This window comes from Castor canadensis, chromosome 11 (assembly GCF_047511655.1).
Source record: "Castor canadensis chromosome 11, mCasCan1.hap1v2, whole genome shotgun sequence".
Taxonomy (NCBI): domain Eukaryota; kingdom Metazoa; phylum Chordata; class Mammalia; order Rodentia; family Castoridae; genus Castor; species Castor canadensis.
The window spans coordinates 43,072,895-43,093,511 of record NC_133396.1 but is presented as its reverse complement, the minus strand read 5'-3'; the positions used below and the strand labels follow the sequence as shown (position 1 = coordinate 43,093,511).

Genomic DNA, 20,617 nt, shown 5'->3' with positions numbered 1-20,617 from the left:
CTCCAGATGGAAGGAGGGGTGCTCCCTCCCTTGGATTGATGGGTCCTGGGGCCTCCTGTCCAGGCTCCACTCCTTGGTATCAAAACTGAGGGGCCATCATGGTAGAGAAGAGAATGGTCATTTTCCTCCTGGACAGTGGAGCCTGCTTCTCTGTCCTCCCTTTCTCTCCAGGTCCCAGGTCCAAAGATAAAATAGCCGCTCAGGGTATATCTGGCTAGCCTCTCAAGCATCATTTCACCTGGTCACTGGCCTGGAGGCTCCTGGGGGAACCTCCACTTCTGTCACTCTTTTCTTGTAGTCCCTGAAACTCCAATACCCCTGCTGGGGCAAGACTTGTCCCAACTTAAAGTCCAAATTCTACTTCCTCCTGGGGAATACTTCTATTTCCTCCTCATTGAAGAACAGGTAGATCCCACAGTTTGGACTGACAGTACAACTGTCGGCCGAGCAAAAACTGCTCTTCCTGTATAAATAAAGCAAAAAGACCTTCTCCAGTTCCCCCATCAAAAATGATATCCCCTAAAACCTGAAGAGCGACAGGGTATACTGCCCATTATTAACAGGGACTTTTAGTGGAATGCTCAAGCCCTTGTAACACTCCTATTCTTGCTGTCCATAAGGGGCCAAATGGAAGTTGGTTCAAGACCTCTGACTCATCAACGAGGCTGTCATTCCCCTTCATCCAATTGTCCCCAACCCCTATACTCTATTGGCTCAAATACCTCAGAAGCTCAATTCTACTCTGTGCTAGATCTAGAGGCTGTCTTCTTATGCATTCCTTTACATCCTGATAGCTAGCCCTTGTTTGCCTTTAAAGACCCCACCAATCCCTCACAACAGCTGACATGGACGGTGTGGCCTCAGGGCTTCAGAGACAGCACCACCTTTTTGGGCAAGCCCTAACCAAAGACTTATTAGACTGGCAACACCCAGGGGTCACCCTTCTCTAGTATGTTGATGACCTACTCTTGTGTGGGTCCACTGAGCCTCTTGTTTCCCAAGCAACTGAATCCCTTGTAAACTTTTTGGGCTCTTGGGTGGAGGCGGAAGTGGTTATTTTGCCAAAGAAGCATAAGAAAAAGGACCGGAAGCCATTACATGATGATGACGTAGTGGAAATACAACATGCTGAAGAGTTTCTTATCAAACCAGAATCCAAAGTGGCTCAGTTGGACACTTCTCAGTGGCCCTTGTTGCTAACGAATTTTGATAAGCTAAATGTAAGGACAACACACTATACACCCCTTCCCTGTGGTTCAAACTCTCTGAAGAGAGACATTGGGGACTCTATCCAGACAGGTTTCTTAATCTTGACAAGCCCTCTAACCCCTCTTCCCATGAGGTGGTAGCTTGGATCCACTGAATACTTCGGGTGGAGAAGACAGGACACAGTGGCACCTTGGATCCCAAGGTGACTGGGTGTTTAATTGTGTGCATAGAACGAGCCACTCGCTTGGTGAAATCACAACAGAGTGCAGGCAAAGAGTATGTGGGAATTGTCCGGCTGCACAATGCTATTGAAGGGGGGACCCAGCTTTCTAGGGCCCTAGAAACACTGACAGGTGTCCTATTCCAGCGACCCCCACATATTGCCGCAGTAAAGAGACAGCTCCGAGTGAGGACTATCTATGAGAGCAAAATGATTGAATATGATCCTGAACGAAGATTAGGAACCTTTTGGGTGAGTTGTGAGGCCGGCACCTACATTCGGACACTGTGCGTGCAACCTTGGTTTGTTATCGGGAGTTGGTGATCAGATGCAGGAACTGCGGAGGGTTCGTTCTGGAGTCATGAGTGAAAAGGACCACATGGTGACAATGCATGATGTGCTCGACGCTCAGTGGCTGTATGATAACCATAAGGATGAGAGTTACCTGCGGCATGTTGTCTATCCCTTGGAAAAGCTGTTGACATCTCATAAGCGGCTGGTTATGGAAGATAGTGCAGTGAATGCAATCTACTATGGGGCCAAGATCATGCTTCCAGGTGTTCTCCGATATGAGGACGGCATTGAGGTCAACCAGGAGATCGTGGTCATTACCACCAAGGGGAAAGCCATATGCATGGCTATTGCATTAATGACCACAGCAGTAATTTCTACCTGCGATCATGGTATAGTAGCCAAGATCAAGAGAGTGATCATGGGGAGAGACACTTATCCTCACAAGTGGGGTTTAGGTCCAAAGGCAAGTCAGAAAAAGCTGATGATAAAGCAGGGCCTTCTGGACAAGCATGGCAAACCCACGGACAGTACCCCTGCCACATGGAAGCAGGAGTATGTTGACTACAGTGCTTCTGGCAAGAAAGAAGTTACTGAAGCATTCAAGTTAGTTGCTGAAGTGGCAAAAGTCCCACAAGTAGTTGCTGAAGCAGTAAAAGTCCCAAAGCAGAAGGGAGAGAGTGAAAGTGAAAGTGATGCGACCCCTCCAGCAGCTCCCCAGTTGACCAAGAAGGAAAATAAGAAGGACAAGAAGGCCAAAGCTATGCAAGAGAGTGGAGGCGAGCCTGGAGATGAGGACAGTGACAACACCAAAAGAAGAGGAGGAGGAGGAGGAGGAGGAGGAGGAGGAGGAGGAGGAGGAGGAGGAGGAGGAGGAGGAGAAAGCAAAAGTGGTAGAAGTGGTGTCTGAGTAGTAAAGGATGCTTTAAGCATTGTGTCCAGCTGGGAGGAGAAATGAAAGCCTTATCGTTAAGTTTTTTGTTGTTGAGGGAGTGAAACAGAGGTCCCTAACAGGGTAGAGAGTTCAGGCATGCTTTGCTGCTACTTGAGACCTCAGTGATGTTACCTGGTGTGGTCATCCCATCTTGTCCTGTTTTAAAGATGTGGGTGATTAAAGAGGCAGGTTTTATGCCACCAACTTTTCTGCTTGAGTTGGGAAGCCTCACCTTCAGACCCAGTACTGCCTAGTAACTGTTTGCAGCTATTGCAACCTCATAGTCCTCTCCTGGTTTGCTTTTTTTTTTTACCCTGTTTAAAAATTTTAAAAAAATTAAATCTGTCCAATGAAATAAGTGTAGAAACCTCAATAAATTAAAAGGTATAACTGAACCACATTGTTCACTGGGGAAATCTTTTTTTTATTCATATGTGCATAAAATGTTTGGGTTATTTCTCCCCCCTCCCCCCACTCCCTCACCCCCTCTCCCCCCACTCCCTCCTTCACCCCCTCCTCCCCCCACTCCCTCCCTTAACCCCCCACCCCCTCACTACTTGGCAGAAACTATTTTGCCCTTATCTCTAATTTTGTTGAAGAGAGAGTATAAGCAATAATAGGAAGGAACAAGGGTTTTTGCTAGTTGAGATAAGGGTAGCTATACAGGGAGTTGACTCACATTAATTTCCTGTGCATGTGTGTTACCTTCTAGGTTAATTCTTTTTGATCTAACCTTTTCTCTAGTTCCTGGTCCCCTTCTCCTATTGGCCTCAGTCACTTTAAAGTATCTGCTTTAGTTTCTCTGCGTTAAGGGCAACAAATGCTATCTAGCTTTTTAGGTGTGTTACCTATCCTCACACCTCCCTTGTGTGCTCTCACTTTATCATGTGATCAAAGTCCAATCCCCTTGTTGTGTTTGCCCTTGATCTAATGTCCGCATATGAGGGAGAACATACAACTTTTTGGTCTTTTGGGCTAGGCTAACCTCACTCAGAATGATGTTGGAGAACAATTATTAAGTGTGGAGTAACTTCTCAAGTCAGGAACTATGAGTTCTCCATTTTGTCCTTTTTCAAGATTATTTTGGCTAGTTAGGGTCACAAGAGATTCCATTTGAATTTTAGGATGGGTTTTTTCTATTTCTGCAAAAAAAATCATTGGGATTTTGATGGGGGTTGCACTGACTCTGAACTGACCTGGGTAGTGTAATATCTTTACAATATTATGTTCCTAATCAATGAAATGGTATGCATTCCCACTGACTCATTCATTTCTTTCATCAGTGTTTTGTAGTTTTCATTATAAAAGTCTTTCACCTCCTTGGCTAATTCCTAAGCATTTTATTCTTTTTGATGTGATCATAGGTAGAATTGTCTCCTTTTCAGTTATTCATTATTAGTATATATATAGAGAAATGTAATATAATTCTACTTGTATCTTGCTTTGCTAAACTCATTTATTAGTTCTAACAGCTTTTTAAAATGGAACCTTTAGGGGTTTCTACATATGAAGGCCATTGCCATCTGTAACTAGAGTTTTAATTTTATTTCCTTTTCAATTCGGATGCCTTCTCTTTTTCTTGCTTAATTGCTCTGGCTAGAACTTTTAGCACTGTGCTGAAGAGAAGGGCTGAAAATAAGCTTCTTTGCTAAGTTCTTGATCTTAGAGGAAGAGCTGCCTGTCTTTCACCATGGAGTCTGTTTTCTGTAGGTTTCTCACAGATGGTTTTTATTATGTTGAGGTAGTTTCCTGCTGTTCCTAGATTTTGTTTTTTCAACACGAAAGAGTGTTGAACTTTGTCGAGTAGTTTTTCTGCATCTATTGAGATATTTTTTCTTTATTCTGTTAGTGTCATCAACTTTTGTATGTTGAACCATCCTTGCAATGCAGGAATAAATCAGACCTGGCCATGATGAACAGTCCTTTAAGTATTCTGAATTTGGATTTGTATTTTATTGATAACTTTTGCATCAATCTTCATAAGAGATAATTGGTCTTCTGTTGTTTCCTTTTTTGGGGGGAGGGGTGGGGGGAGCAGTATAGCCTTTCTATCAGGTGATGCTGGCCTTAAAGAATCAGTTAAGTGTTCCCTCTTTTAGAAAAGTTTGAGAAGCTTTGGCATATTAGCCCTTTAAATGTTTGGAAGAAATCACATTGTTAAGCTACCAGGTCTAAGGATTTTGTTAGAGATTTTTGATTACTGATTTAATCTCCTTACTAGTTATAGGTCTATCTACCTCTGTATTTCTTTGTGATTTAGTCTTCGTAGGTTCTGTGCTTCTAGGTATTTGTCCAATTCATCTAGGTTGCCTAATTAGTTATGTAATTGTTCATAGTTCTGCTTTAAAATTCTTCCATACAATCAGCGATGTCTCCATTATCTGATTTTAGTAATTCCAGTCTTCTCTTTTAGTCCTTCTAGCTAATTAATTTTGTTGATCTCGTCAAAGATCCAACTTTCATTGATTTTCTCTTACACTCTTCCATTCTCTATTTTATTCACCTCTAATACTTATTACTTCCTTCTGTTAGCTTCTTTTTCTAGCTACTTAATTTTAAAGCTGGACTGGTTGAGTCTTTTGTTTTCTACTAAGCATTTATAGCTATAAATTCCCCCCTTAGCATAGTTTTGCTGTGTCTCATAAGTTTTGATATGTTGCATCAGCATTTTTGTTTTCACTCAAGTATTTTTTGTGGTACTAGGATTCAAACTCAGGGCCTCACACTTGCTAAGGAGGTGCTCTACCATGAGCCACTCCACTAGTCCATTTTTTTGAATGTACGAGTATTCTCTCTCTTGTAATTTCTTCCTTAATCCTTCGCTTAAGAATGTGTTGTTGTTTAATTTCCACATGTGTATTATTTTCTAGTCTACTATTGATTTATTGACTTCTAACTTCATTCCACTGGAGTCAGATAAAATATTTTGCATGTTATCTTTTAAATTTTGAGACAAATTCATCTACCATATGATCTATTCTGGAAAATGTTCCATGACCTAGAATTTTTTTTTTTTTTTGAGACAAGCTCTCACTGTGTAGCCCAGGTTGGCCTTAAACTCCTGATTCTCCTGCCTCTATCTCCTGAGTACTGGGATTACAGGTATGTGCCACCACACCTGCCTCAGTACATTCTTTTGAACACAGCAGGAATGCAATAAATTTCTGGCCAGTAAGTTCCCCAGTTTTTGATGAGAGGGAGGTCAAAGTCACGGCTGAAACATGGACTGGCTGCCCATAGCTGTGTGATCTTGGGTGAATTCTTTACCTCTTTTCCATCTCATGGCCTTGCGTGAGGATTAGACAAAGATGAGGTGATGGATCAGAGGAGAGCCCCACAAAGGTTAGTTCCTCTTCTCCTCCACCTGTCCTACTTCTCCTAACCATGAAAGCACCCCTCTGCACATATAACTGTAAATGAGAGGTTTCCAGCAATTAGACTGAGATGAATGGTCACTGCTACCCCATCCAAAGCTACTATAAGGCAAAAGGCACCTCAGCCTGGGGTCTGCATCTGTTCCTGGGTTTGTTACTGCTGCGGGCTGGGTGGTCTTCCTCTGGTCATCATGGGCCTTGCCTGTCCTTCTCCATCTTTCCATGCCCTCGAGTCCAAGCATAACCTCTCTTCCTTTGGAAGAAGCACCATAACTCTTGGAGAGGGTTCAAACACTCCTGGCCCTCCATTCCTGTCTATCTGTGCCATCCATCTAAGTGGTCCCCAACACTCATCTGAATGGACCAAAACAAACACAAACCCCAGACACCTTGGTAAAACTTTATTCACAAACTCCAGACCCTTAGCACAGAGGGTATATTCTTAGCAGTGGCAGAACAAAAACAGAAACAACAACAACAACAAAAAAAACCAATACAGCAAGTTTGTTAATACTAACCTTTTTAATTTAAATTAAAGCATTTCTGGAAGACAAACGCAATTGATAGAAAATATAAAAACTTTTACTGTACAAATTTTACATCACATTCAAAAAGCAAACGTGTGCCTCATGGTCACAGAAGATGTGAAGTGGGCACACGGATGACATCCTGGCCAATGCTGCAGCACAAGGGTTCCCCACAGCTTGACATTCCTGTCCCCCCACCCCAGTCTCTTCAGAGCAACACCAGCTTTCAGAGTTTGTCATTCCCTGCAGGGACTACTAGAAGAAACACCATGAGTCAGCAGGGGGTGTTTTGATTGGGAAAAACCGGGAAGTCATCTTTGCTACACACTGCTCACAACAAACCCAGCTTGCCAGGATTCTAAGCTTTGAGTCAGATAGGAACAAGGGGTGGGCTGCAGCTCAGGTGGTAAAAGGCCTAAGAGGTGATGCTGGGAACTGGGGGTGCCTGGAAGGGTCAGAGCTTGGACTCCATTCTCAGACCCCAAAGAGGCCTTCTATAGCCCCCTGAAAGCCCCAGCCTTCTCTGTCCCTTCACAGTTGGCCATGAGCGCTGAATTCACAGTATCTGTCATCCTTCATGTGTTTCCTGGACAGACGGGGAGAGCACACGGAAGGGCAAGCACGTCTTCCTAACTTCAATTCACAGTCACTTAAATAAAAGGGGGGAAGGGACCATTGTGGGGGACTTTCTCAAATGCTAGGGCAGTGCAGAGGTGGTTGGCAGAGAGCTGAGAGCACAGGCTACCCAGGCCTTGGAGAGGAAAGGGGAGGGGCCCCCAGAACCTCAGCTCAACCTCTGGCCAAGTGACCCCTGGGTTCCTGGCAGGTATCAGACTCTTAGCAGATCATCAGCTCCTTAAGCAGGGACCCTGACTGCCCCCTTCTCTGGATCCCCAGCTCGTGCACAAGACCATGTACACTGCAGCGGCTCAGCAAGAGCTTCCTGATCTGTGACACTCACCCAGACCCACCTCCTGTGAGTCATATTTAATGGTCACTGTGATCTGGGAGCAGGGAAAGTTGAGCCCAACTTGCTCAGTGCCATCCAGCTCTCAGGCCAATGTCACAACAGAAAGAAGAAAAGCTGGAGACACATGCACTGCAACCTTGGGGAAGGTGCAGCAATGTGACAGCCACAGAGGCACACAGTCTGAACATCTGACTTTCCAGAATCCAGTTCCTCTTGCATCCATGCTTGTGTCTGCATGGACACAAGAAGAGGCCTGAGGCTGCGAGGGAGAGCCATGTAGACAGGTGGCTTGCTAGGTGAGTCTGGCTAAGAGGGTTGGACAGTCTCATGCCCCCATCTGAGCCTGGAGCTTGGACAGAGTCAGAATGGGCTAAGGGGTTTCAATATGGCTGGTGAAGTAGAAGAGGTGGACAGAGAAGATGCTGGAACCTTCTAGCAAGACTGACAATGGGTTTTAAAGTGCCAGGGTCACCTAGTGGGCCAGAAATGGGCTTGGATACCTGCTGGTTCTGCCAGGCAGCTACTTCTGCCTCTGTACCATCTTCTCTGTTCTTAGCAGGCCCTCATGGTCTGTGCAGCTGTGGGGCTAGGCCTCAGCTCTAGGGTCAGGTGTTACACCCCAGGGTCAGGCACTGGGGTGCCTTTAAAGACAGCGGTCCTGAGCCCATGGCCTTAATACCTGCTTAAATGCTTCATGAGAGAAACAGAGTCCCACCTTGCAGCAGAAACCCTGGCTAGGAACCATGAGGCCCATCCAGATATTATTTGGATTCTGTCTCTACTTTTCCAGCAAGAGCAGCCTGCATTAGAGGGGTGGGAAGCTCTCCAGGAACTCCTGACCCCCGTAATCCAGCTCGGCTCCTAGCCAGGCTCTCCTCTGCACGATGAGGTGGGAACAGCGTCCCTCTGATAGGACAAGGGGAGAACACCCACCCATGGTGATTAAGGTCAAAGCAGAGGCCAGGTCAAACCTCGTGCCCCTCCCTGTCCCACCCCGAGAACAGTCACAATCCTGATGCTTTTCTTCCTTCTGGTCCAGCTTTGGGCTCCTCACTGCTACCTGGTCCTCTGCCATTCCGAGGTGTCAATGTGCCCTTACGCATGAACTGTTTATTATCACCTATTGTGAAAACATCAAGTTCGCTTGCCAGAAATGTACGTGTCAACTTTTGCTGTCAGTTGGGACAGGTCTGGTGGGTGGTGTCATCTGAAAGCGCAGGGATGGCTCTGCCTCTGGGCCCCACGTATCGTGGTGATGAACACTCTGAATGGAGGGCTCGTGCTCCTGGTTTGCAGTGCTCGGCAGGTGGAGTGGTTTTTTTTGTCTTTTGTCATGGTGGTTGTTTGTGTGTTTTAGGAACACATTTGAAAAAATGGCAGCATGAAACTGCACAGCTGGCTACATCTTTGGATTACTGGACTCCAGGGCACCCAGGCCGAACCTTTCAAAACGGGGAACGACTTTGCTGCTGTTAATACTGTGAAGAGTAATAAAGACATGGATTATGGCCCTGCGGTCTTGACTAATATTAGGGAGGAACTGGCTAAGGAATGGGCTAGTTCCAGAAGCTCAGCAGAGGACTTGGCCCCCACCAAGTGACAACAATTGCGTGGCCCACAGCCTTGGCAGAGCTGCTCCTGGTCATCCAGAGTCCTGGGCCTGGCCACGCTCCCCTCCTAGGGGGCAGTGATGTGGCACATTCACCTCTGACTCCTTGGCACACGGCACGTGCGGCAGCTGTCGTGGGCTCGTGTGCACTGCTTCCTCACTGGCTATCTGGAAACACCCTTGCTCCACATAGAATCAGGAGGGAAGAGAAACCCAAGCCCCAACACCAAAAGTAACATCACATGCTTCTTCTAGAAATGGTGCTCAAATGTGGGGTCCACTTGGGAGGCAGGATGAGGGCCAGAGCTCAGGTGCAGAGATCTGGTTGGTCTGTGGAGCCCTGGGCAGAATGGAGAGAGCAACTTGGTGGGGGCAGAGGCTCTGTTTTCATTAGGGAAGTTGGTTGGAGACAGGCACCACTTTGCTTTAGTATGATTTTCTCAGTGTGCCCCTAAGGACATAGTCCTTAGGATAGGCCACAGGACATTTTGTGCCTACTGCCCTAAGTCCCCAGAGGAGACAGAGACAGATTCTGGTGCCCACAGTGCTGGCCTCGGGGCAGCTCTGGAACCATTCCACTCCTTACAGGACAAGATCCCAGGGTTAGAAGCTATGCCTCCTTCCAGCACACTCAGCAGGAGGCTCTTTAAAGTGTTAGCAGGGAGACAGGGCCACCAACAAAAGCAAGATCAGCCCTCAGAAGAAAAGGAGAGAAGGAAGAGGCCATGTGGGGAGGCAGCTAGAAGCTGCTCCTCTGCCCCACAGGGGCACCTGGTTAGTGGCATCCTCCACCAGCAGTGACTCAGGCACACGCAGGCCATGTGGAGAGGGAGGGGCTGTTTTAAAAATGAACAGAGCACAAGAAGTCTGAAGAGAGAAGATGGAGCAGCAGAGATGGCATCCCCTGGGTTAGTGCCCGCCTGGCATTTTGTGTTTTAGCAGAAGTCGCAGAGCCGAGTGGTCCGTTAGGAGGAAGAAAGCCCCCAGCACATGCAAAGCAGCCAGTCCTATAGCCTATGGAGGACAGAGAAGAGGGGAGAACAGGGTCAGAACCAGAGCCCATGGGGAGCCAGGGCCCAGAGGCCTGGCTGGAGCAACCAGGCAGGGGACTCTCTTTCCTGCAGAAAAAGGGATACCTCCAACTCATTCCCCCAGACTGGCGGCAGGGCAAGCTGGACGTAAGGAGCACCCTCTAGACTCCTGCAGGGCACAGTCGCGGACTGCTTCTATACGGCTGCCCACATCTCCTTAGGTCCGTGGGCCTTTAGCCTTTGACTTCCAAAACTGACTTCTTGGAGTTTGTGACTCTGCTCACTGGATTCTCTTTTGAACACTGAAGACTTAGATCAATGATCCAAGTTCTCTCTCATCCAGGGACTAATCAAACGCGTGTCCACTTGGTGTGGACAGAGGCCCCACCACGTGCTGTGGGTCTCACTCACTCACTGAGAGAAACGCAAGCCTGCATGGTGACTATTTAGCTTTGGATTATGGAAATAAAACCACAGTTGTGAGAAGCTGGATGCAGAGACAGAAGCAGGTATGCAACAGGACAGTCACACACAGGCAGGGAATGAGTGAAATGACAGAAACACACAATTCCTCCAGAACTGGACAGGAATTCTTAAAGTCAGGGTGACCGTAATGTCCTTTCCCGTAGTAGCGGCTGCGCCAGCGGCTGAGTGCCCGCGACCATTTCACCAGGAGTGGAAGAGTGCAGTCCAGCCCATCAGCCCAGCAGGTGGAGCAGTAAGGATGGTGGGACAGGGAAGATGACAGGGTAGGCCAGCACATCCGCCACCCCCACCCCCCCAAAAATAAAAAAGTGACAAGGTCAATGGGGAAGAAAAAAGAAAATGAGAATTTAGAGGCCATGTGTATAAAAAGTGGAAATCACGAACACAGACACACAGACATTCAGGTATGCTACAACTTCCCTGTAAGGGGCTGGAATTGGTAGCTTTGCGCTGGTACCAGTCCTTGTTTGTGACTTAGTGACTTCTGTGAGTGGAGAAGGTGGGGCCATTTGGTTTTCAGGGAATGGAGTCATCCCTGAATGCCAGGGCCCACCTGGCATTCGTTTTGTGGACTAGAAAAGCACGGCCCAGGGTATGCACAGTGACATGGGGTTTGTAGGAGCAGATCAGAGCTCAGCCTTTGCCACTCCAAACCCCCTTCTGGAGTTTCCTAAAGAACCCCATGCTCTGTCCCTGCAGAGATGATTCCTGCTCATACTCAGCCTCAACTGATCTTTCAATCAGGTGGACAGAGAGCCACATCAGCGCTCCTTCAGGCCCCATGTCTAGTCAACTGCTCATTCATTCAGGCACATGATAAGTATTTATTGGCCAACTACTCTTTCTGGGACTGTGCTAGGAGTTGGGAATACAGAGGTGACAAGACAGAGTCCTGTCATATGAGGCTTCACTGCAGTGCATCTGTTTGTCTTTATCCTAACTAGATCACATATGCCTTGCTGGCAGAGGCCTGGCCTTGTCTGTGTATCCCAAAGTGTGCAGGAGGTGTGCAACAACAACCGACTAAAACTCACACCTCTGATGGCTACATTCTTTTACCCCAAATCTGTACAGACTGAGGACCCTTAATCTAAAAATCTGAAAACACAAACACTCCAAAAACTGAACCTTTTTTGTTTGTTTGTTTTTCTTGGTAATGGGGTTTGAATTCAAGACTTTTTTTTTCTTTATTCATTTATTCATATGTGCATACATTGTTTGGACCATTGCTCCCCTCTGCCCCCTGTCCCCTCCCTCTCCCCCTGAATTCAGGACTTTGCACTTGCTAGGCAGGTAGTCTACCGCTTGAACAGCACCTTTTTGCTCTGGTTATTTTGGAGGTAAGGTCTCACTTTTTGCCTAGGCCAGAGTAGACCGCCATTCTCCCTCCCACTTTACACTTGCTGTCACTGGGATGACAGACATGTGCCACCGCACTCAGCTTTTTTCTGTTGAGATGGAGGTCTTGTAAACTTTTTTTGCCCAGGCTGTCCTTGAAATACAATCCTCCTAATCTCAGCCTCTCAAGTAGCTAGAATTAAATCTAAACTTTTTTGAGTGCCAACATGGATTAGATGTTCAACTAGTAAAGTCTATGCAAGTGTTCCAAGGTTTGAAAGACTCTGAAATCTGAAATATTTCTGGCACTGAGCATTCCAGTAAGGGGTTTTCAATCTAACCTATCTGAAGAGGACAGTGTTGAATCTAATGTTGCGTTATATGATAGAGTATTCCCTAATTCTGACGCCTGTCCTTCAGATTGGCCTAAAGCAGCAATGTTGACTGAGTTTCTTTGGCGACTTCTCCTGCTTGCATCCAGCTTAAGCTGGGCCTCTCCTCCCCTGCAGATTCTTCCTCAGTAAAGGGCTTGGTAAAGTGTGCAAGTCAAATATGGCTACAAACTCAGAAAAGGTTTTGACCATTTCCGAGGTTTTTCAAAACAAAGAACATAGCCAGCTTGCAGGCTTATGAATTGTTTGTGGGACTCTTGCCTTACAAGGGTAGGGCCAGGTCCTGGTAACAGAAACAATACTCTGCACATTGCCAACGCCAGTGCCAGGATTAGAACTTGAAGACTTCTCCCCCTGAAAAGCCTGAAATATTTACCACCTGGCCCTTTTCAGCAAAAGTTTCTGCATCCTAGATCTTACCCAACTCCCATCACTGTGGAAACTGAGGCCCAGAATAAGGCCCCAGAACCTCACCAAGGCTTGTGACAGGGCAGAGGTCTGGGAGAGGTGGCAAGAGAGGTAAAGAAGAAAGGGAACAAGTCAGCATAGTGTGAAGCTGGGGAGACAGCCCCTGAGCCACGGGGCACAAAGGTCCCTGTAATCACAGAGGAGGGCGATTTGTGGCTTCCAAGCACCACAGAGCTGTGTACTGAGACCCCACAACAGGAGGTCAGTCTTTGTGCACTGACTCTGAGTCAGTGCCACTTTTAGCAATATTGGCTCTATTTGTTATGGGGGTGACTCTGACCTCCAACTCACTCATCTTACCCTCCCAGGGCAAGACCTTCTCACCCAGGCCCAGCCCAGGCCTGGCATCAATGCTGGTCTGATAACACTGATATGTGGATTTTCACAGATGCAAACTGTCAAAGGGAGACTCCCCTGTCAAAGGAATTCTCCAACATAAACTGGGTTAATGGAATCATCACATCCTTTGAGTTTATGGACTCTCTGTGCCCCCAGATCAGTCAGGCATGGACATAGCAGATGGTACGCTCTAAGGCTCCAGACAAAGCCTCTGGGGCCTGCTTGGCACATCTTCCCCTCCAGGGGGTACTTACTCAGCGGACTTCCAGAAGTGCCCAGGGTGGGAGAGTCGCCGGTTCAGCTTGGGCAGTTTCTCCAGCATGTCCATCAGTAGGCTGAAGCTGGGTCTCTCCTGTAGATCAAAAGCCCAGCAGGCAGACAGGATCTCCTGCAAACCGAGTTGCCATTATTGGTGCGTGAGCTGGCTGGGAGAGAGGACGGGGTGGGGCTGAGACCCTCATGAAGGGTCTCTTCAACTCTCTCAGTCCCCTAGCTGGAGGCCCCCGTACACACTGCAGACATGAAACATTCAGAAAAATGCCCATGCTTCCACTTCAAACGAAATTTGGAGCTCACCTGCTCTTCTTCTTAGATCCTCTTTCCCCAAATAACCATAACCAAGCTGAACAGACTGGCAGTGGGAAAAAGATCAGAAAGGTGGGGGCTGGTTGTTGGAAGGTGGAAATTGAAAGGTCCAATGCTGGCAGGTGAAATGCAAGGTGATCAGAAAAATGTGCGGGAGGAGGGTACAATGGAGGGACAGCCTCAGTGTTACCAGACTGGCAAGGACTAAATATAGGGGCAGCGGCTGACAACAGGACAATAGCTGCCCTGATTGCCCCCCAGAGTGATGCCCTTCTCATGGTGCTATTTTGCTGCCTCGTTTCAGGATCCACACATGTACCCAGTGCACCCCTGCAGCCTGGCCATTCAGGAGAACTGCACGCGAGACAACAGGCCTGTGTACACGACCAGTAGAAAGCACATGCCCACTGAGACTCAGCCACGCACGCTTTCATTTTCAAATACAGCTGGACCGCGTGATCTCGCCTGCTATACTAGGACAAGACACCAAAGGTAAACAGATCAAAGCCCAGTGTCTGGAGAACGTGGTTGTGTGAAGGACATGTGTGAAGCTACTCTACCCATAAAACAAGACCAGAGTGCGATAAAAAATAAATCACCAAAAAAAGAGAGAAGTGCTTGACATTGAAACTGTAACTTTCAAACCAAAACATGAGAAGTGTTAGAAGATAAAATCAAGGAAACTCCCCAGATTGTGGACTCATTCAGATATGGATGGAAAATAGAAAGATGGTAAAAGATGCAGAGGCTTACTGCACAGGGCCAAACTCTGTCTAACGGGAGTTTCCACAAGAAAAAACAGATAAGAGGGCAGGAAGTTACTAACGGGAAACTTTCAGAGGAAACAGAGTTTTAGATTAAAAGGTCAATGCAGGGATCGCACTTAAAAATAAACAAACAAAAAACCCCTATAAGCAGATATGTTTTTGTGGAATTTTACTACCAAGGATAAAGAAAAGATCCTAGATGCTTCCAGAAATAAGATAAGGAATGTACAAAAGATTGAGAATCCTAAACCACCAGCTTTCTAAGCAATGCACTAGATTTTAGCAGACAACAGAGCAAACAAAATCTTTGTGTTCTGAGAGAAAATTATCATGAATCTAGAATTCTATTTGGCATGAGGACAAAATAAGGACTTTTAAATTTATTTATATATCTATTTTTGGTGGTGCTGAGGTCTGAACTCGGCCTCATGCCTGCTAGGCAGGCAGGCGCTCTACCACTTGAGCCACTCCGCCAGCCCTATGGACATTTAATAGACACGCAAGGATGCCAAGATTATTCCTCATGCATCCATAGGAAGGCAGGTTTTTGTTTTTGTTTTTAGCTTCTACTCTCATATTGTTGGAGTGAAAACAGAGGGAAAGATCTGAGATATAAGCAATGGTGCAATTGAGTAAAAAGAAAATAGAAGGATATTTGGGTCTGTGCAACAGGCCTATAATCCCATTGATTCAAATGATCAGAAATAAGTGAGCACTAAAAAGTATGGAACATATTCCATTCAATAAGCAGAATGCAAAAGGGACCAAAAGACCTCAGGAATTTGGTAAAAGTTTTTGTCCCTTTTCTCAAAAAAACCCCAAAAAAGTCAGGCACAGTGGTGCATGTCTACAGTCCCAGTGACTTGAGAGGCTGAGGTGAGAGGACTGAGTGAGCCCGGGAGTTCGAGGCCACCCAGGGCAACACACTGAGACCCTTCCATAGCACAGGGTCCTGGTTTAGGAAACATCATCGAGCACAACTGTCTTAAACACACAGGACTAAAATACACCCAGACAGGGGGTGGTCTAGGACGGTCTCCTGTGCAGTTTGTCTCCTCAGTCATTGGCCACAGGACTCTGAGAAGGAGGAGGAGTATGCAGGCGCACTCAAGGCCCAGCCTTTTCTCCAGCACTTCAGAAAGGGACTGCACATCACGAGGCAGAGCCCAAGCCCTGTGCTCCCCTGTGCCACTTGGACAGAGCCAGGAGCCTGAACTCCTGGGGTTATCCACATTGGATCATGTATCTTAAGCAGTAATTTTATGTAAGTAATATATAAAGCCGTTACTCTGTTTTCATCTTATAAGGCCATTAAAACGGTTACCCGTTAAAGAAAAGACTGGAAGGAAATTCAGACAAGTTATCAGTGGGGCCATATTGGACAGCTTTTATTTTCTTCTTGATGCTTATCTCTGCTTCTCCGTTTTCAGTAATATGTTTGGTTTTGATCTCTAACTTGACACCTCCAGGTGGCAGAGCCCCCCCAGCAATCCCTTCCCAGGCAGGTGAGTGAGGGCATGCCCCAGGCCACCCTCCAGCTCCACTTCCCCTTCCAAGAGCAGGTGGCTACTCACACTGACTTCCTTCCCCAGGCTGACGGAGGCCAGGATGCGCCTCACTCCCTCTCCACTCCCGATCTGCCAGATCAAGGCCTCGGCTGGCTGGTGTTTAAAGGGCCAGTCCCGCGCTTGGAGCTCGTACCAAACCGTCCTGTGGAGAACCCAGCCCAGGTATGAGCTCCAGGGCTCTGTGAAATGAACCTGTAGAAGGAGCTATCATCCTTCCATGGTTAGAGCTGGGGAGTCAGGAGGTGGTTACTTAGTCAACAAGTAGCAGTCATGGCTGAAAAGCCAGGCATCTTTCCACTCCAAAACCCAGGCTCCTCTGTTCCCACGCCACCAGGGCACTTTTTTTTGGCCACATTTGGTCTCTGAGTATCAGGGGCTTCTCACCCAAATGCATAGACGTCAGCAGCTTTGGAGAAGGGCAGCTGGTCCTCGTCCTTCCCAGGGGTCATCTCTCGAACGATCTCAGGGGCCAAGTAGCATAGCCAGTCATGGGACAGCTTCAACTGGTTCTCACGCCTAGAGACCAGGACAAGGTCACGGGCCTTCAGGAGGCAGAAGAGAGATCTGACTGGCAGACCTCTGCCACAGGGCTGGCAAACCACCCCTGCACTGTGTAGACAAAGTGTCCAAGTGCCACACACCAATCCCGCCTGTCACTGGCCCAGGCCTTCCAGGGACTGTCTCAGAAAGCATCATGGGGGCTTGGCTAGGAAAGCAGGCTAAGGTGTCTGCAAGGAACCGCATGCAAAGGAGCCTGAATCCTGGTGCTGGGAAAGTGACCAGTCTGTGCAAGAACTCAAACCCGCCTGGCAGCTCTCTGGCCTGGCTGCCACTCTCCCTTGGGGGCTGGAGGGGCTTTCTCACCACCCCAGACCCTTTGAGCTCACAGGAGGTAAAACTTGAAGTTCTTCCTCATCATGGGGACATAACCCTGGTTCTTCACCCAAGTTGGTGGGCAGTCGGGCCACATGGGAGCCCAGGGACCCAGCCTTCATGGGGTCAACCTGAGAACCAAGTGTCATGAGGAACCCAAACATCACTCGGACCCAACTCTGGACCTGAATTGCAAGGGCAGGACCAAAGCAGCCTGGCTTTCCCTGCAGGGTGAGCTGCTCCTCAGCAACACAGCCATGGTGCCCTGACCCAGGCCCATCCAGCCCCACCTCCTGTCCCACCCCCAGACACCCAAGGCCAACTCACCGCTCCTCTCGAACCACACCCGAGATCCCGAACAGCCCAAAGTCTGTGATGACCACTTTTCCATTGTCATAGAAGACATTCTTGGACTTGAGATCTTTGTGCACAATGCCCTTGGCGTGAAGATACCCCATGCCCTGGGGAGGAAGAGGGGAGTATGAGTGACGGTGACTGAGCTTCTCCTCTGGGTGAGGAGCCAGGCTGGAGGTTTCCTGCCCCCTCACTTAATCTTCACAATCCCATGCAGTACATGGTCCCCAACTTATAGACAAACAAGTGAGGCTCAGAAAGGGGAAGTCACTTGTGCCAAGCTACATAGTAGTTAAGCAGCAAACGCTTGGACCCCCACTACAAGCTAGTTCATGCTCTTTCTATGCCACCTTCAGCTTGGGTAAGGCAGGAGGTGTCTATGGCATAGAGAGGTCAAGGAGTGTATAAGAACCGATACTACCTAGGGGTGCAGCTAGCTCAGTAGTAGAGTGCGGGTTTAACACTCATGAGGTCCCGGGTTTGATCCCCAGCACCAAAAAAAATACTGACCAATAATGCCTTCTGGTTAGGTCATAAAAGGCCCAAATGAGCTGGGGTCTCACTGAGGATTTGCACAGCTTGTCTCTGTTCTGAGGCAGGGCAAAGCCTCAGGGTAGGGAAATGAGAGACATTTCCAAAAAGGGGTCCCCAAGTTCAGGCATTTCCAATATCCATGCTGTGGCAGGAGGAGCCCCAGATTAAGACTGAAGTCTGGGTGTCAAATTCCACTCCAGCTCAGACTTTAACACGCTGTGTGGCCTCGGACATGGTGTTAGCATCTCTGAGCCCCAGCCTCCTCATCTATCCAGTGAACAGTGGCAGTGGCAATTTCTAACCAACATGCTCTTTGGACTGACTACCAATAGGCCAGGTGCATGGAACACAAATGACATGACACAGCATGACTTTATTCAAGGTCAAAGCTATCTTCAAACACCAAACCCAGGATTCCTATGTACTCTGATTCCCCTGGAGGAAGACACCATGGTGGAAATGGCCATCCCTGACAGCTCAGAAAGAACTTGACAGAAACCACCTTCCCACCTCTCAAACCTGGCTGCTCACACTTAAGTACACAGCTCCCTGGCTATAAAGGGGCCTTAGGGTGGGGGAAGAAAGGTGACATCTGGGGACAAACAATCCACATTAGGAAAAAGAATCAGCCATCACCAAAGCAGACAGAAGCCCACCCAGCAAGGCTCAGCCTGAGTGGGTCTGGATAGACTTAAGGAAGAATTTAAACAGAGTGAACGGGAGGGTGCAGGGTCCCCAGGACGCCTCTGCTCCAGCCTGCTAAGTACTGCCATCCTGCAGGAAGGCAGGGAACTCCAGGAAAGAGTAACTTCCCAAAACTGCTCTGAACCCATGACAATTCTTATAAAACATCTGCCCATTCCCCAAATATGGTACAAGTCTTCCCCAGTAGCTGAACAAATGGACTCCACTACAGGTTAACCAGGGACCACCAATTAAAGACAAGTCACTATACCTCTCTTACTTATAAAACAGGTGTCACAACCTAAAAGGGCCAGTTTAAAGAAACAAGATGCTAACTTCCTTTCCCACCATTTCGTATGTTTCCATAGCAGCCTAAAAGTTGCAAATCCTCAAACCAAGGGCCAGGCGCCTTTTATTTATCGTAACTCTGTAAGGGAAGCAGCTCAGGGGCTCACAACAAAAGGGGAAGAGGGATGTCAGCAGGATGGGAACCAAATAAGCCAGCAGAGTGGCGACTTCCGGCTCTGCAGCTTCAAAACCTTCCAGTAATTTTCCTGCTGGGCCTTGGAATCTGCAGATGCTCCCTCATCATGACTCAGCAGCAGTGGCCACACAGCAGCTGCCCTGGGTTCTGGGGGTGGGGCGTGGGCAGGGCTAAGCAAGTTTGTGGAAGAATGAAGGTGAAACTATCTATAGCTCTGACTGGCCTCTCTGAAAAATGCAGGACTACAGGGAAGGCAGAGATGGCATCTTTAGGCTTTGCTCTTCAGAAGTTTGTCATCAGCTTAGCCACAGAGAAATGTCATATGGAAATCCTGGTTTGTACACAAATGTCATTGTGATTCTTATCTTTTGGACAGAAGGAAGAAAGGGAAAGATGAGAGAAGAGAAAGGAAGGAAGTGAGGAAGTGCAGGCCATGGAGTGGCTCAAGCGGTACCTGCCTAGCAAGCGTGACACAGAGTTCAAACCCCAGTTCATCAGGAAGAAAAAAAAAAAATGGAGGAGCTGGGAAGGGCCTGCCTTTCAACAAAGCAATGAAATAAAGAAAAGAGAAGGGGGAGGAACTCCTCCCCATCAGTACTGTATTCTAGATTTCACTGGGTCTATTAGCTGCTTTATAAAGCAATACATGAGCTTTTCTTTCAAGATTCTTTAATTACTTTTTTAAATGATGAAAGATTGAAAAGAACTGAGCTGGAGGGATTGTCCTCAGGTATCCTGAATTTGGAAACTTGAAGGCAGGAAATATGGGTCCTTTTGTGCCCCAGGCATGAACACTTCCCCTTTTCCCATCATCCATCCTGAGTAAACTCTCACTGAGGCAGCCTTGTGTCAAATGCTGTCTTCATGGATGAAGCATTTTGTCTTTGCACTGATCCAGTGAGGGAGGTGGTAACTCTATCTTCACTTTGCAGGGGAGGAAGCTGAGGTTCAGAAAGGTTAGACAACCTGCCGAAGGCCATACAGCGGATATGACCAGGAGTCAAACTGTCTTTAGAACCTGCTGACCTGCCCTCCAACTAATTCAGTTCTATCAGCGCTGGCCAAGTGGACAGCTGTGCCTCTGAGTATGAGACTGGAACAGAGGGAAGGAGACAGGGTCCCACCCTGAGGAGCCCCAGCTAATAGGACAAAGCAGCCACAAAACCACAGGCAGATTCAGCGGCAGGAAGGACCGAGTGCTCTCCAGTCAGGTGGAAGGATGCCCACCCTCCAGCAGCCACACCCCTTTACCTTGATGATCTCCTGAGCGATCTGTCTTGTCTTGTTAATGTCCAGAGATGTCTTAGGGTCCCTTACAAACGAGTGCAACGTCCGCCCCTTGCAGAAGCTGTTGAGAGTGGGAGGGATGGATCAGAGGTCTGGGACTGCTGCAGCCTGACTCCACCCCTGTGGAGCCTGTGGAGGGGCTGAGTCCACCTGCTTCTTGAAGACTTCTCAACCCCAACATGAGCCAAAGGATGTGCAGTTTGTTTTTTTTTTTGAATCCAGGGCTTCGCACATGCTAAGGCAAGCATTCTATCACTTGAACCATGTTCCCAGTCCTTTTGTTTTTCAGATAG

General features: G+C 47.7%; 1 protein-coding gene, 1 non-coding gene and 1 pseudogene across 7 annotated transcripts in view; 1 reads left to right on the top strand and 2 right to left on the bottom strand.

The window, feature by feature from the left end:
• The first annotated feature begins 1,079 nt into the window (after positions 1-1,079).
• Positions 1,080-2,630, top strand: LOC109693020 (H/ACA ribonucleoprotein complex subunit DKC1 pseudogene; annotated as a pseudogene).
• A 3,784-nt stretch (positions 2,631-6,414) lies between these two features.
• The window catches only part of Ksr1 (kinase suppressor of ras 1), a 135,889-nt gene continuing 121,686 nt past the window's right edge, over positions 6,415-20,617 (bottom strand). For 4 of the 6 annotated variants that reach the window (XM_020174033.2, XM_020174035.2, XM_074046436.1 and 1 more), the window contains 6 exons: positions 20,289-20,385; positions 17,309-17,442; positions 16,493-16,624; positions 16,115-16,250; positions 13,443-13,576; positions 6,415-9,003 (listed from right to left, as the gene is read on the bottom strand). In XM_020174033.2, coding sequence (XP_020029622.1) covers positions 8,925-9,003; positions 13,443-13,576; positions 16,115-16,250; positions 16,493-16,624; positions 17,309-17,442; positions 20,289-20,385 — 712 coding nt within the window. In that variant the 3' untranslated portion in view covers positions 6,415-8,924. Of the gene's footprint in view, positions 9,004-10,731; positions 10,813-13,442; positions 13,577-16,114; positions 16,251-16,492; positions 16,625-17,308; positions 17,443-20,288; positions 20,386-20,617 lie in introns of all 6 variants that reach the window. The other 2 variants (XM_020174031.2, XM_020174038.2) reach the window with 1 other exon arrangement.
• On the bottom strand, positions 15,571-15,777 carry LOC141414378 (small nucleolar RNA SNORA73 family). Its single transcript, XR_012439420.1, has one exon. It is a non-coding gene; the product is annotated as a small nucleolar RNA SNORA73 family (small nucleolar RNA).